The 13,585-nt window shown below is 41.2% G+C and overlaps 1 protein-coding gene across 4 annotated transcripts in view; it reads right to left on the bottom strand.

Annotated features, from left to right (window-relative positions):
- Positions 1 to 13,585, bottom strand: part of LOC106574150 (GRAM domain-containing protein 2B) — a 28,276-nt gene that overhangs the window by 12,051 nt on the left and 2,640 nt on the right. For 2 of the 4 annotated variants that reach the window (XM_014149789.3, XM_045697381.1), the window contains exon 2: positions 161 to 304. In XM_014149789.3, the coding sequence (XP_014005264.1) occupies positions 161 to 304 (144 nt within the window). Of the gene's footprint in view, positions 1 to 160; positions 305 to 6,114; positions 6,406 to 9,233; positions 9,411 to 13,585 lie in introns of those variants that run through there. The other 2 variants (XM_045697382.1, XM_045697383.1) reach the window with 2 other exon arrangements.

The following is a 13,585-nucleotide window of genomic DNA, read 5'->3' as shown; positions in this document are numbered from 1 at the left end:
CTGTGGAAGATCGAGATCGTCAGCATGACGTTACTGGCTTTAGCAGATTGCTGACAGTCACACAGAGGCTTTAGCTTCAAAGAGAAAACAGGTATGTTTATAAGACTATGAAAGGCCCAAGTCTTGAGTGTACATGGTTGCACAGGGTCAGTGTAGTTACCTGACAGAGGCTTGTCTGGTGAAAGTTTTGCTCTGCTGCAGCAGCAGCTCCAGTTGGGTCTCCTCCAGACTGAGGGGTTTCCTGGTCTTCTCCAGCGTCTTACTCTCCCTCTTCACAGACAACCCTCCACTCTCCACCTGGTAGCTAGAAGAGAGGACCAGAAGGGTTCAGTGACAGGGCAAAATAGATCAACCAAAACACACATCAATCTTAAGCCACTGATGTATGAGGGGCTAAAAGAGAGAACATATACATCCATTTTCTAAAACGCACCATTTGTATTTAGACTTGACAATTGTCGAACCACAAAGTATCGAATATGAATATTACGTAATGAAGCACTGCTTTCCAAACATGGTGTCTAGCCTAATTCCTTCAGAGGGCTGCCTTAAATTCACACCATTAAGATGCATATGAATATTTCAGCCACTGGGATAAAACAAGTTGTGAAATGAGAGAAAAAGGTCTTTATGATGAGTGGAAAAGGTGACCTGCCTTATCGTATCAGTCAAAATGGTGTTGCACACTGACAGTCTGTAAGGTGCTAGCTAGTAAACCACAGCTTTCTGGTAAATACAGCAAAGCGAGGCGTTTGGCGACTAGCTTCCTGTAGGCAAATCATATGGGTGATTCTCATGAAACCAGTTTCAAAGAAGCACTATGCTCCAATCCCTCCGCCATTTTCTGGTTGCTAAAATTCTAATAGTTTGCCTGTATTACAGTTTGTAACAAAACAAGCAACTAGTGTAGATAATCATTGTACCATCTAAACCACTGCAAAAAAATATTTTCCATAACCAAGAATATTGTATTTTCAGTTGGTGTGCAGAATAGAAAGTACAAGACCCAAAAACCAAACTTTACAACATTGAGCATAGAAATAGCACAGACATACTGCATCTTAGACTGGCTTCCAATGAGAATGACAGATCTAAAGTTATATATTGAGGCGTTTCACTATGGCAGTAGTAAATTGAGTTAGAAAACCCATGATGCATCTGCCAACAATCAAATATCACTCTGAAGACTAAGATGCCTAGTTTATGGCACATTGTCTTGTTTTAAATACATTTTACAGATTTTTTTTTTTAAACAAACATTGGCACCCAAAATTCTCATTACCGAAATATGTCATGATTAAATGGTTGGATAATTTTATACAATTTTACTTTAGAGAAAAAAAAAGAAACAATAGGTTGCTGTAGTTTGTCCATGAATCAGATTTAAAAAAAATGTAATAGTAGTTTACATTAAAAACTAATACGTAAAATGCATCTGTGGACATTTCTAATTACCGTAACACTTTTTCAAGTTACTGTAACAAAATACAATATTTAAAAGTTATTCACCCATGATGCATCAAATCTAGGAGTCGTCATCCTCACAAGTTCATTTTAATTTCTTGACTTATAGGCCTTCATAATTAGGTTCTTAGTCTCTAATACCCCCTTTACCTTCTCATTACCAAAATGACTAAAAAGTACATTTAAAAAAAATAACTTACCAACATGGAGGCATGAATGATCGGGTCAATTGTTAGCTGATTCATAATGGCCATCTATTATTTGCATATTGAAGGGCCTCATTGCCAAAAAAACATTTTTAGGTCAGTTTTGGCAAGTAGAACCTTAATCTTGGTAACGATATTAAGCTAATCCTTATTTTTTTATTTCACCTTTATTTAACCATGTAGGCCAGTTGAGAACTGCGACCTGGCCAAGATAAAGCAAAGCAGTGTGACAAAAAAACAGAGTTACACAGTCAATAATATAATAGAAAAATCTATATACAGTGTAAGGAGGTAAGGCAATAAATAGGCCATTGTAGCGAAGTAATTACAATTTAGCAAATTAACACTGGAGTGATAGATGTGCAGATGCTGATGCGCAAGTAGAAATACTGATGCGCAAAAGAGCATAAAAATAAATATTGGAATGAGGTAGGTAGTTGGATGGGCTATTTACAGATGGGCTGTGTACAGCTGCAGCGATCGGTAAGCTGCTCAGACAGCCGATGTTTAAAGTTAGTGATGGAGATATAAGTCTCTAACTTCAGCGATTGTTGCAATTCATTCCAGTCATTGGCAGCAGAGAACTGGAAGGAAAGGCGGCCAAAGGTGTTGGCTTTGGGGACGACCAGTGAAATATACCTGCTGGAGCGCGTGCTACGGGTGGGTGTTGTTATGGTGGCCAGTGAGCTGAGAAGGCAGAGCTTTGCCTAGCAAAGACTTATAGATGACCTGGAGCCAGTGGGTCTGGCGACGAATATGTAACGAGGGCCAGCCGACGAGAATATACAGGTCGCAGTGGTGGGTGGTATATGGGGCTTTGGTGACAAAACAGATGACACTGTGATAGCAAATTGGATGTAGTCTGAGTAGAGTATTGGAGGCTATTTTGTAAATGACATCGCCGAAGTCGAGGATCGGTAAGATAGTAAGTTTTACGAGGATATGTTTGGCAGCGTGAGTGAAGGAGGCTTTCTTGCGAAATAGGAAGCCGATTCTAAATTTCATTTTGGATTGGAGATGCTTAATATGAGTCTGGAAGGAGAGTTTACAGTCTAGCCAGATGACACCAGGGTATTTGTAGTTGTCCACATATTCTAAGTCAGAACCGTCCAGAGTAGTGATGCTAGTCGGGCGGGTAGCAATCGGTTGAAGAGCATGAATTTAGTTTTACTAGCATTTAAGAGCAGTTGGAGGCCATGGAAGGAGTGTTGTATGGCATTGAAGCTCGTTTGGAGGTTTATTAACACAGTGTCCAAAGGGCCAGCTGTATCCAGAATGGTGTCGTCTGCGTAGAAGTGGATCAAGGAATCACCCGCAGCAAGAGCGACATCGTTGATATATACAGAGAAAAGAAGTATAATTAATTACTAGGATCACTGCTTACACCCATTGTAGAGTTTTTTTGTAAAACAGTTATTTGATTAAGTAGGGGTTGTCAAGAAATATGGGTGTATAAACCCCATGTACAGTGGGTATCATAAGTATTCACCTCCCTTGAATGTTCACATTTTGTTGCGTTACGAAGTAGGATTGAAATGGATTTGTGACTTTCTGTCATTGATGTAGACAAAACAGGCTACGCCATAATGTCAAAGGGAAAAGAAAATTCAACAAATGTTTACAAATTAATAAAAATAGTAAGTATTCACATACTATTATTTATTCACTAAATTAGTTCACGAGTAAAATGTGGCTTAACAAATCACATAATAAGTTACATGTAATCACTGTGTGAAATAAGGGTTGACATGATTTTTAATGACTACCCCTTCATCTTTCCCCCATACATACTACATAAACTCAGAAAAAAGAGAAACGTCCCTTTTTCAGGACTCTTTCAAAGATAATTCGTAAATATCCAAATAACTACACAGATCTTCATTGTAAAGGGTTTAAACACTGTTTCCCATGCTTGTTCAATGAACCATAAACAATTAATGAACATGCACCTGTGGAATGGTCGTTAAGAAACTAACAGCTTACAGACAGTAGGCAATTAAGTTCACAGTTATGAAAACCTAGGACACTAGAGGCCTTTCTACTGACTCTGAAAAACACCAAAAGAAAGTTGCCCAGGGTCCCTGCTCATCTGCATGAATGTGCCTTAGGCATGCTGCAAGGAGACATGAGGACTGCAGATGTGGCCAGGGCAATAAATTGAAATGTTCATACTGTGAGACGCCTAAGACAGCGCTACAGGGAGACAGGACGGACAGCTGATTGTCCTTGCAGTGGCAGACCACGTGTAACAACAACTGCACAGGATCGGTACATCCGAACATCACACCTGCGGGACAGGTACAGGATGGCAACAACAACTGCCCGAGTTACACCAGGAACACACAATCCCTCCATCAGTGCTCAGACTGTCCGCAATAGTCCAGCCTCTCTCAGCCTGAGGGTTTGTAGGCTTGTTGTAAGGCAGGTCCTCACCGGTAACAATGTTGCCTATGGGCACAAACCCATCGTCGCTGGACCAGACAGGACTGGTAAAAAAGTAGTCCTCACTGACACGTTATTCAATTTCTGTTCGTCACGTCTGTGGAACTTGTTCAGTTTATGTCTCAGTTGTTATGAATCTTGATATGTTCATACAAATAATTACACGTTAAGTTTGCTGAAAATAAACGCAGTTGACAGTGAGAGGACGTTTCTTTTTTGCTGAGTTTACATACGTCAGGTCCCTCAGTCAAGTGTTGAAGCACAGATTCAACTACAAAAGACCAAGGAGCTTTTCAAAAGCCTCAAAGAAGGGCAGTGATTGGTAGATGGGTAACAATAACAAATCAGACATTGAATATATATATTTTCAATCTCTAAGCATGGTCAGGCTGTGGATGATGATTTAAACCACCCAGACACAAAAATTGTCTTCTGAACTGTTCTGGACAGAAAGGAAATTGTTCAGAGATGTCTCCATGAGGTCATTAGTGATTTTAAAACAGCTACAGAGTTCCTAGGCTGTGATGGGAGAAAGATTAAATCAACATTGTAGTTACTCCACAATAAATGACCTAAATGACAGTTTGAAAACACAAATATTCTAGTATGCAACAAGGCACTAAAGTTATATTGCAAGAAAACACAAAAGGCATAAACCTTTTGCCCTAAATGCAAAGCCTGATGCTTGGGGCAAATCCAACATCACAGAGTAACTGCCTCCTTATTTTCAAGCATGGTGGTGGCTGCATCATGTTATGGGTATGCTTGACACATAAGGATAAAATTAAACGAGATGGAGCTAAGCACAGGCAAAAAAAACAACTGCTTCAGTCGGCTTTCCACCAGACACTGGAAACAAATTCACCTTTCAGCAGGACAATAGCCCACAACAAGGCCACATCTACACTGGGGTTGCTTACCAAGAAGCCAATGAATGATCCTGAGTGGCCAAGATAGATTTAAGCAAATTTAAGTCAAAACTATGGCAAAACTTCAAAACTTGTGGCCATGACCTCCAACACCTTGGGGGTCATGTATTCACCTTGCTCATAATTATAAAAATGGGCAAATATTGCACCATCCAGGTGTGCCAAGCTGTTACGAGACTCACCCAAGACTACTCGGATGCAATTACTGCCAAAAGGTGTTTCTAACATGTGTTGACTCAACAAAAAAAAGCCCTTCCCGTAACTGGGGAGGCAGGTAGCCTAGTGGTTAGAGTGTTGGACTAGTAACCGAAAGGTTGCTGGATCGAATCCCCGAGCTGACAAGGTAAAAACCTGTTGTTCTGCCCCTGAACAAGGCAGTTAACCCACTGTTCCTAGGCTGTCATTGAAAATAAGAATTTGTTCTTAACTGACTTTCCTAGTTAAATAAAAGGTAAAATAAAAAAGGGGGGTGAATAAAGTAACTTCATTACTTTATATTGTGTTGCGGTAATGAGAAATTAACTCCATTCATTTCATTTTAAATCTATTTGTTTTCAGTGTTGTGTTTAACTCAGGCTTTTTCCATTAGGTGAGCAATGTAAAAAAATAAATAAATGCGAATGATAATTTTTGCAGATATTGTGGTAAAATGCATATTATCTGATCAATAAACATAATTATTATTAAAATAGAGAAATACAGATCCTAACCTTAGCGACCCAAGAGGAAACATATACATTTCTTTGTCAAGTGCCAGTTGTGAGAATCACCCATATATGACTGCAGTAAACATCTTCAAATCAATTCCATTTCAAAATGTTACTCAAGTCGAATCCAAAAGGCAATACAAAAGGCAATCATAGGACAGAGTTGATATTTTTTTTTCAAAGGACAAAAATAAAAAACATAAATCTCAATGGATTTAGGCTACAAACAAACACACTAGACGAAGATCAACGTAACATGACAAAACAGGTCTCAACCTGAATAGAGAATGTCTGTGCAGAAGTCTAAATCACTTTCCTGAAAAGAATTATACAACCAAATTAGTAAACTGCCGTCTAAAGTCTTACCCATTCAGACGCAGTCTCCCAGATGAGCGAAGAGTCATATACCTATTCATAGCAAGACCTTATCTGAATAAAAACACAATTCAATCCATAATGTGCCGTCAGTCAAAACAAAACAACAGTTGAAGAAAGAAAAGGAGGACCTAAAAGTTTTCCAACACTGCTGCAATGGAATGTTTTTTTTCTGAGTGACTTCTGAACCAGTTCAGTCTGGCCATATCCTTCAAGTGAAAGCAGTTCTTCTATTACCTAAAGGATGTGGCTTTGTGTTGAAATGGTGTGACACTTCGTAGTGGGTGACGTAAGCCTAAGGGCCCACGCCTCCTGCACTTAGTGGCGCAATGCACAGGTGGGGACATGTAAAAAAACTAAAAAAGCCCTTCCCGTAATCTAAAAAAGTTCCACTAGCTCAGAGTGAAAATGAATGAACTACCGATCATTTTTCATATAGGCTAGCCTGTGGATCTTGTTTAGCTTGAAGACATCTAGTTTAGGGAAAGTCTGAGAAACCCAGGGAGGTGTGAAGAGGTCTTCACGGAGCCACCTGTACCCGAATACCCAAGACCCGATCCGAGCAGGTCCAAATCAAGAATTCTTAATAGTGTCACGGATCTGGGTCGGCTCCGATTGTCACGGGTATGTGTAATTTTAACTGAAGTGTATAGATCCGAACACTACTGCTGCAGTAGAGCCAGATACATTTTTATCATCATTTATGCTGCTGCTCTTGGTTTTTGTGAGAAAGGTGCGTGTAGTTTGTTGAGCAAAAAAGTTGGTCTGATGAGTTTACTCCGTCATCACCCCCCCCATTACAATGTCATTTCCTTGAAAGGCATTTAATAATATTTCTACGATGTCCACCCACACTAGATACACACGCAACTCTTAATCCTGCCAAGTGAGTCCCGTTTAGAAAACCGGTAACACATTAACCGTTGGTGACAGACATGGCATACCAGCATTGTCTACTCTAGACCTGCACTGGTTCCTTCAAGACATACATCCTTAGCTACATGACATACATGAGCGGTCACAAATTAAGCAATAAGGCCCGAGGCGGTGTGGTATATGGCCAATATACCACGACTAAGGGCTGTTCTTAAGCATGACGCAACGCGGAGTGCCTGGACACAGCCCTTGGCTGTGGTATATTGGTCATATATCACAAACCCCGAGGAGCCTTACTGCTATTATATATTGGTTACCAACATAATTAGATCAGTAAAACTGCCCGTGGTATACCATGGCTTCCAGCCAAATCAGAATTCAGGGCCTGTACCACCTAGTGTATAAATTGCCAATATGCCTCTCACTAATGTATGAACTGCCAATTATACCACAGGAACACAGCACTTTCAAAACCCATTAGGCCTAGGCTATATCATAGAGCAATAAGGTGTTGTATAAAACACAAGTCACAGACAAATTACAAAATTGTAGTTGACTGGAAAACTAATTACATCATGCACCATGTGACAGTTACTTCACCGGCTGACATGATCAGCTCTGTATAAGGCAAACAATGACCAGCAAAACCTCCCAAATAGAACAACACTTTACACTGTTACAGGAACACAGGTTAAACACGTTATGGTTTCCCTTTAGGCTTACAGTCTAGGTATAAAACAGAGAGCACGATTCCCCAACTAGCAGCCAGCGGGCCCAATTTGGTTTCATTTGCCCCGCCCCGCCCCCCCAATGTTTTCTGAGCAAATACTTATTTTAAAATTGTTGGACATAAGACAAAAAAAACACCAGTGATTTTTGGAAGTCTGTTCAAGTATTATCATGCATTATAGACACACATGACCGTATACAAATGTAAGCAAGGTTTGAAACTATTATGTTTTAGTCAGGCTTCTTGCGGTCAATTTGCAGTCTACAAATTATTTGTAATTATGTCCCCCCCCCCCCCCCCGACCATCTGCTCAAGAAAACAAACAAAATAGGCCAGCGGCTGAATCCAGTCAATGATCGCTGGTATAGGGCATGTTAAGTAGAGGCATTACAGTGAAAAAAAATACATTAACATTTCCACCTCATTGGGGAATGTCTGACAATTAGATCATGCCTGTCATTGTGTTTTTCTATAAACAAAAATGAGGAAGATGAGAGAATCTGATACCACAGACAGGACCTGTTCTACAGAAGACAGGACACATGGGCCAGGTCTCAAAGCAAACATGGGGATGGAATATGCATGCTTTAAACGGTTGAACTCTCAGATCCTGCCACGTAACATACGTGTGAGCTTATTTGGAGTGTTGGCTGGCAGCCAGTCACACAGTACTGCTGGCTACACTGTTATGGGGGCCTTCCAAAAAAATAGATTTGCTGCCTGTCTGCTAAGTTTGAGGTGAGAATCCACCGTACTGTAGCCTACTTGTAACATGTGGTCAGTGAGGTCCAAAATCACAGAATACAATTACAAAAAAAATAATAATAATGCAACAGCCAATGAAATGCAAGGGAATAACAAAGTCAAGCAACCAATTTGTTGCATGCTAGAAGATGTATAAGGGAAATTGTAGTCTATTAAAGTAATTCACATCGTCATACAACAGTGTTTCCCCCCATAGTTTCTATGATGTCCTCTATATTGGTTTAGCAGCAGCACATCAACTAGCTTGTAATCCTGGAAGTGTAGCCAACCCGCTGTATGCCCCAAGGAATTCACCAGCAGATCACTTGAGGCCAATAGGCTGTGATCTAGAGATGGTTCCACTCCCTCTGGTACTGGACTTCGACATGGAGGCCATGACTAATCCTGGGCCACGGTTCAGCAATCAAACGTTGTTGAACGTCGCAGATAGAAGTGCCATGATTTAGAGCTGATACTATTCCTTATTCTACACGTCAGAGGCATGTTTGTTCTACATAGCCTATTTCTATCTGAAATTTTCTAAACGTTGCGTCCTGCTGAACACACACTGCTGGTTGGAGTCAAGGAAGCCGTGTGGCTAAATCCACAGTCGACACTGAGGGAGAAAAGTCATACTCACGTAAAATGGAAAAGCATTGACGGCATTCACTCACACTTAGACTACACCCTGATCAGTCTAGAATATAAAAAAAAGGCAGTGAGTAGGCTGTGACAGGTGAAGAGGATAAACGAGCCCTACCTCGCCCCATTCCCTGCACGACGACAGTCTGCAGCATCCTGGTCATACCACTGGCTGTTTCCTCTTTCCATGATCAGCCAAGCTTGTCCTAAACGACCTTTTCTTCAGCTGCTACAGAGAGAGAGAGCGCCCGCTAGTCCGAGCGCAAGCAGTGTGTGAGGAAAAAGGAGTGTACTTTTTGCTCTCTGGTCTGGACCTGGGAGCAACTGCAGGTAGTCAGGGTGTAAAGGTCTCTATCTTTTACAGCTGCAGTTCAAAACAACATGGAAGGGTAGGAAGAGAAGCACCACACACAGAGAGACAGAGACAGAGAGACACAAAGACAGAGAGAGAGATGAAAAAAAAAAAACAAGAGGGTTCGATTCCAAGCCACACTGACCCCGCTCAGATTGTGTCACCTGGTGTTACCTTGGAAACAGCCGACATTGGGAAGGGAAGAGCGTGAGGTGTGGAAATAACACCAGCCTCTATTCTCACCACAGCATGAAAATGGCTTCAAATGACACCGAGTCACTGAAATGGCAGTCAAATTCAAAATTACTCAAGGGATGTTGCTACAAAGCAACCAGTACAATGAGCAAGGAATCAAAATACACATGGACAATGGTGCCTGTTAAAAAAATAAATAAATAAGGACACCTTTCAGAGGCATGAGTTCAAATTAAGCCCGTAGGTGGATCCACATTTTAGTAGGCCTTCAGGTTGAATGCACTTTTATTTTTTTACACTTTTGTAAATTTTTCTAATGTTAGTGGGGGAAAGAAAAAAAACATTGGCATCTGTGTTTTCAGGAGGACACAAGGAGAGGTAGCCACTTGGGACTGAGGCTATAACTTAGCGACTCATTCTCACTCTTAGATGTTAGCTGATTGCACTAACGCTAGCTGATCCCAGAGACTTCCAGTCATTGCGCCAATGCTAGTTAGCAAATTGGTCCAGAAACTACCTTAAATGTAGAGACATAAATTGTATTCATCAGTTAAATCGGACTCTGGGTAAGTACAAAAAAAGGCAGATCTCTCACTTTCCCTTTCACCGTAAGTCTGACCCAAGGATTGTCATGCTTAACACCTCCTGGACAGACAGAGATTCCACAACATAAATGGCCAGCAGTCTTAAACTAGCCCCTTACAGTAAATCCACTTATATGTGCCATTTAGCAGACGTTTTCATCCAAAGCGACTTATTCATGCATACATTTTACATAGAGGTGGTCACGGGAAACGAACCCACTACCTTGACGTTGCAAGCACCATGCTCTACCAACTGAGCTACTGAGGACCACTTAACATAGACTCCTATAACAGGCCTTTACTGAGGACTGTGGAAGAGTCAAAAGCAAAAAAGTTACTTTTCTAGCATGTGTAGTTTACATGACTGACATAGCCGTTGCTATGGATACCCAGACTCAGTTCGCCATGAGCAGAGCGCATGCAGAACGAGCTGTGCACAGGGTGCGAGTGAGAGAGGAACAGCTAATTAATTTGTCCTCACAGAGGAAGTTATTTCTGATTTCGGCAGCCTTACATTTGATAGAAGCAATTGAGCCTGGGTAGGGTCTGAATGTCGCAGGCATGGGTAAGGCTCAGTCTTAAAATTCATGCCCGTGCAGGGCTCTAACCTAAAACACACTTCCGGGTATCAAACGAAACACCAGGCCTCCCAATAGAAGCGGGCTTTGAGGTGTGTGGGGAATGACAAAAAATAATAATTTATTAATATCAGTTTGTACAGACTATGTGCAGATGGGAAGCTGTTACGGATCTGGTAGTACACTATCCTCATTGAGGTGGTATACGATATCTCCTCATGTCTGCGAAAGCAACTGCATTGCATAAGCTAAAGGGTGGACTAGATAGGTTCCTCTGTTTACCACATCAGGGGTGGGGAGGCATTTCAGAGGAGCAAAAGTTGTCCCACGACTCCGCGAATGGTGGTGCTCAAGAGCTTTGACAGGTGTGGTGGTCCTCAGAACAGGAAAAAAAAAAAAGTCCAGTCAGGTGAACTGCTGATTTTCTATTTTCCAATCATATTGGCTGCAGCCAAACACAAAGACCAGGTGACAAAAGATGGGCTCTCCTGAACTTGCTATATATAAAAAAAAAAAAAAATGTTTTACAGTGCACTGATTAAAAGTACGGGAAAATACAAATTCCAAAGCTTTCACACATGGCCTAACCATACATAAATATTTCGTACAACTAACTAAGGTTAACAGAACAATCCAAAACCATTTTTTGTTCAGCCTAATCTAAGTGCCACAAGGGCAAACAGCACAGTTCAATTCAAGCAAATATGCCAAATCTACTTTACATCCCAGTATTGAGCAAGAGCAAAACAGTCAACTAATCAAGTGATGTGAACCGAGGGTTCAGTGAGGGTGCAGCTTTACCCTGCAGCAGACTGGTCCAACAGGACAAGGCAGGGTGCCAAACAACGTGCGGCGTGCCGTCAGGCCCAGCAGAACAGTGTGTTTGGGAGTGTCATACCACCCATGGGCTCTTGCCACTTCCTCCATGTTCAGCCAATGCAGACAGAAGGCAATTCTTCCAGCAGAGCCTCACAATAGTCACACCACCAAGCAGGAAACTCCCACCTGGCTCTCACACCATGTAAGTACAAAAATGAGTATATCAAAACCTCAAGAGTTAGGCTTAGTCTTAAATAACAATAATTCAAAGGTTTGGTTAAGTCCCCTTAGTCTGGTAATGTAAGCCTCCCGTGCCCCTGGTTGTGAGCCACCTAACCACCCCCAGGTTCCTATTGGCTCATTCTTCCCCCCTGTAACTGTGCCCCAGGTCGTTGCTGTAAATGAGAATGTCTTCTTAGTCAACTTACCTGGTAAAATAAAAAGCACCTTCAAGGAGCCAGATGGACACCTGGGGATAATTTCAATTACATTTCCTTGATTGCTCATGTCTTCTCTCCTTGCCTCCCACTCAAAACCCATTGGATGAGAAGGTCACAGGGGCAGGACCGCAGACTAGAGGTCGACCGATTATGATTTTGCAATACCGATTAATCGGCCGATTTTTATTTGTTTATTTGTAATAATGACAATTACAACAATACTGAATGAACACTTATTTTAACTTAATATAATACATCAATAAAATCAATTTAGCCTCAAATAAATAATGAAACATGTTCAATTTGGTTTAAATAATGCAAAAACAAAGTGTTGGAGAAGAAAGTAAAAGTGCATTATGTGCCATGTAAGAAAGCTAACGTTTAAGTTCCTTGCTCAGAACATGAGAACATATGAAAGCTGGTGGTTCCTTTTAACATGAGTCTTCAATATTCCCAGGTAAGAAGTTTTAGGTTGTAGTTATTATAGGAATTATAGGATTATCTCTCTATACGATTTGTATTTCATATACCTTTGACTATTGGATGTTCTTATAGGCACTTCAGTATTGCCAGTGTAACAGTATAGCTTCCGTCCCTCTCCTCGCTCCTACCTGGGCTTGAACCAGGAACACCGACAACAGCCACCCTCGAAGCAGCATTACCCATGTAGAGCAAGGGAAACAACTACTCCAAGTCTTAGAGCGAGTGACGTTTGAAACGCTATTAGCGCACACCCGCTAACTAGCTAGCCATTTCACATCGGTTACACCAGCCTCATCTTGGGAGTTGATAGGCTTGAAGTCATAAACAGCGCAATGCTTGAAGCACAGCGAAGAGCTGCTGGCAAAACGAAATTGCTGTTTTGAATGAATGCGTACGAGCCTGCTGGTGCCTAACACCGCTCAGTCAGACTGCTCTATCAAATCATAGACTTGATTATAACATAACACACAGAAATACGAGCCTTAGGTCATTAATATGGTAGAATCTGGAAACTATCACGTTTATTCTTTCAGTGAAATACGGAACCGTTCCGTATTTTATTTAACGGGTGGCATCCCTAAATCTAAATATTCCTGTTACGTTGCACAACCTTCAATGTTATGTCATAATTACGTAAAATTCTGGCAAATTAGTTGGCAACGAGCCAGGCTGCCCAAACTGTTGCATATACCCTGATTCTGCGTACAATGAACGGAAGAGAAGTGACACAATTTCACCTGGTTAATATTGCCTGCTAACCTGGATTTCATTTAGCTAAATATGCAGGTTTAAAAATATATACTTCTGTGTATTGATTTTAAGAAAGGCATTGATGTTTATGGTTAGGTACAGTCGTGCAACGATTGTGCTTTTTCGCAAATGCGCTTTTGTTAAATCATCCCCCGTTTGGCGAAGTTGGCTGTCTTTGTTAGGAAGAAATAGTCTTCACAGTTCGCAACGAGCCAGGCGGCCCAAACTGCTGCATATAGCCTGACTCTGTTGCAGAGGTGACACATTTT

This window comes from Salmo salar, chromosome 16 (assembly GCF_965601325.2).
Source record: "Salmo salar chromosome 16, fSalSal1, whole genome shotgun sequence".
NCBI lineage: Eukaryota > Metazoa > Chordata > Actinopteri > Salmoniformes > Salmonidae > Salmo > Salmo salar.
Note: the sequence above shows the minus strand (reverse complement) of the source record. Positions and strands in the feature narration are given on the sequence as shown.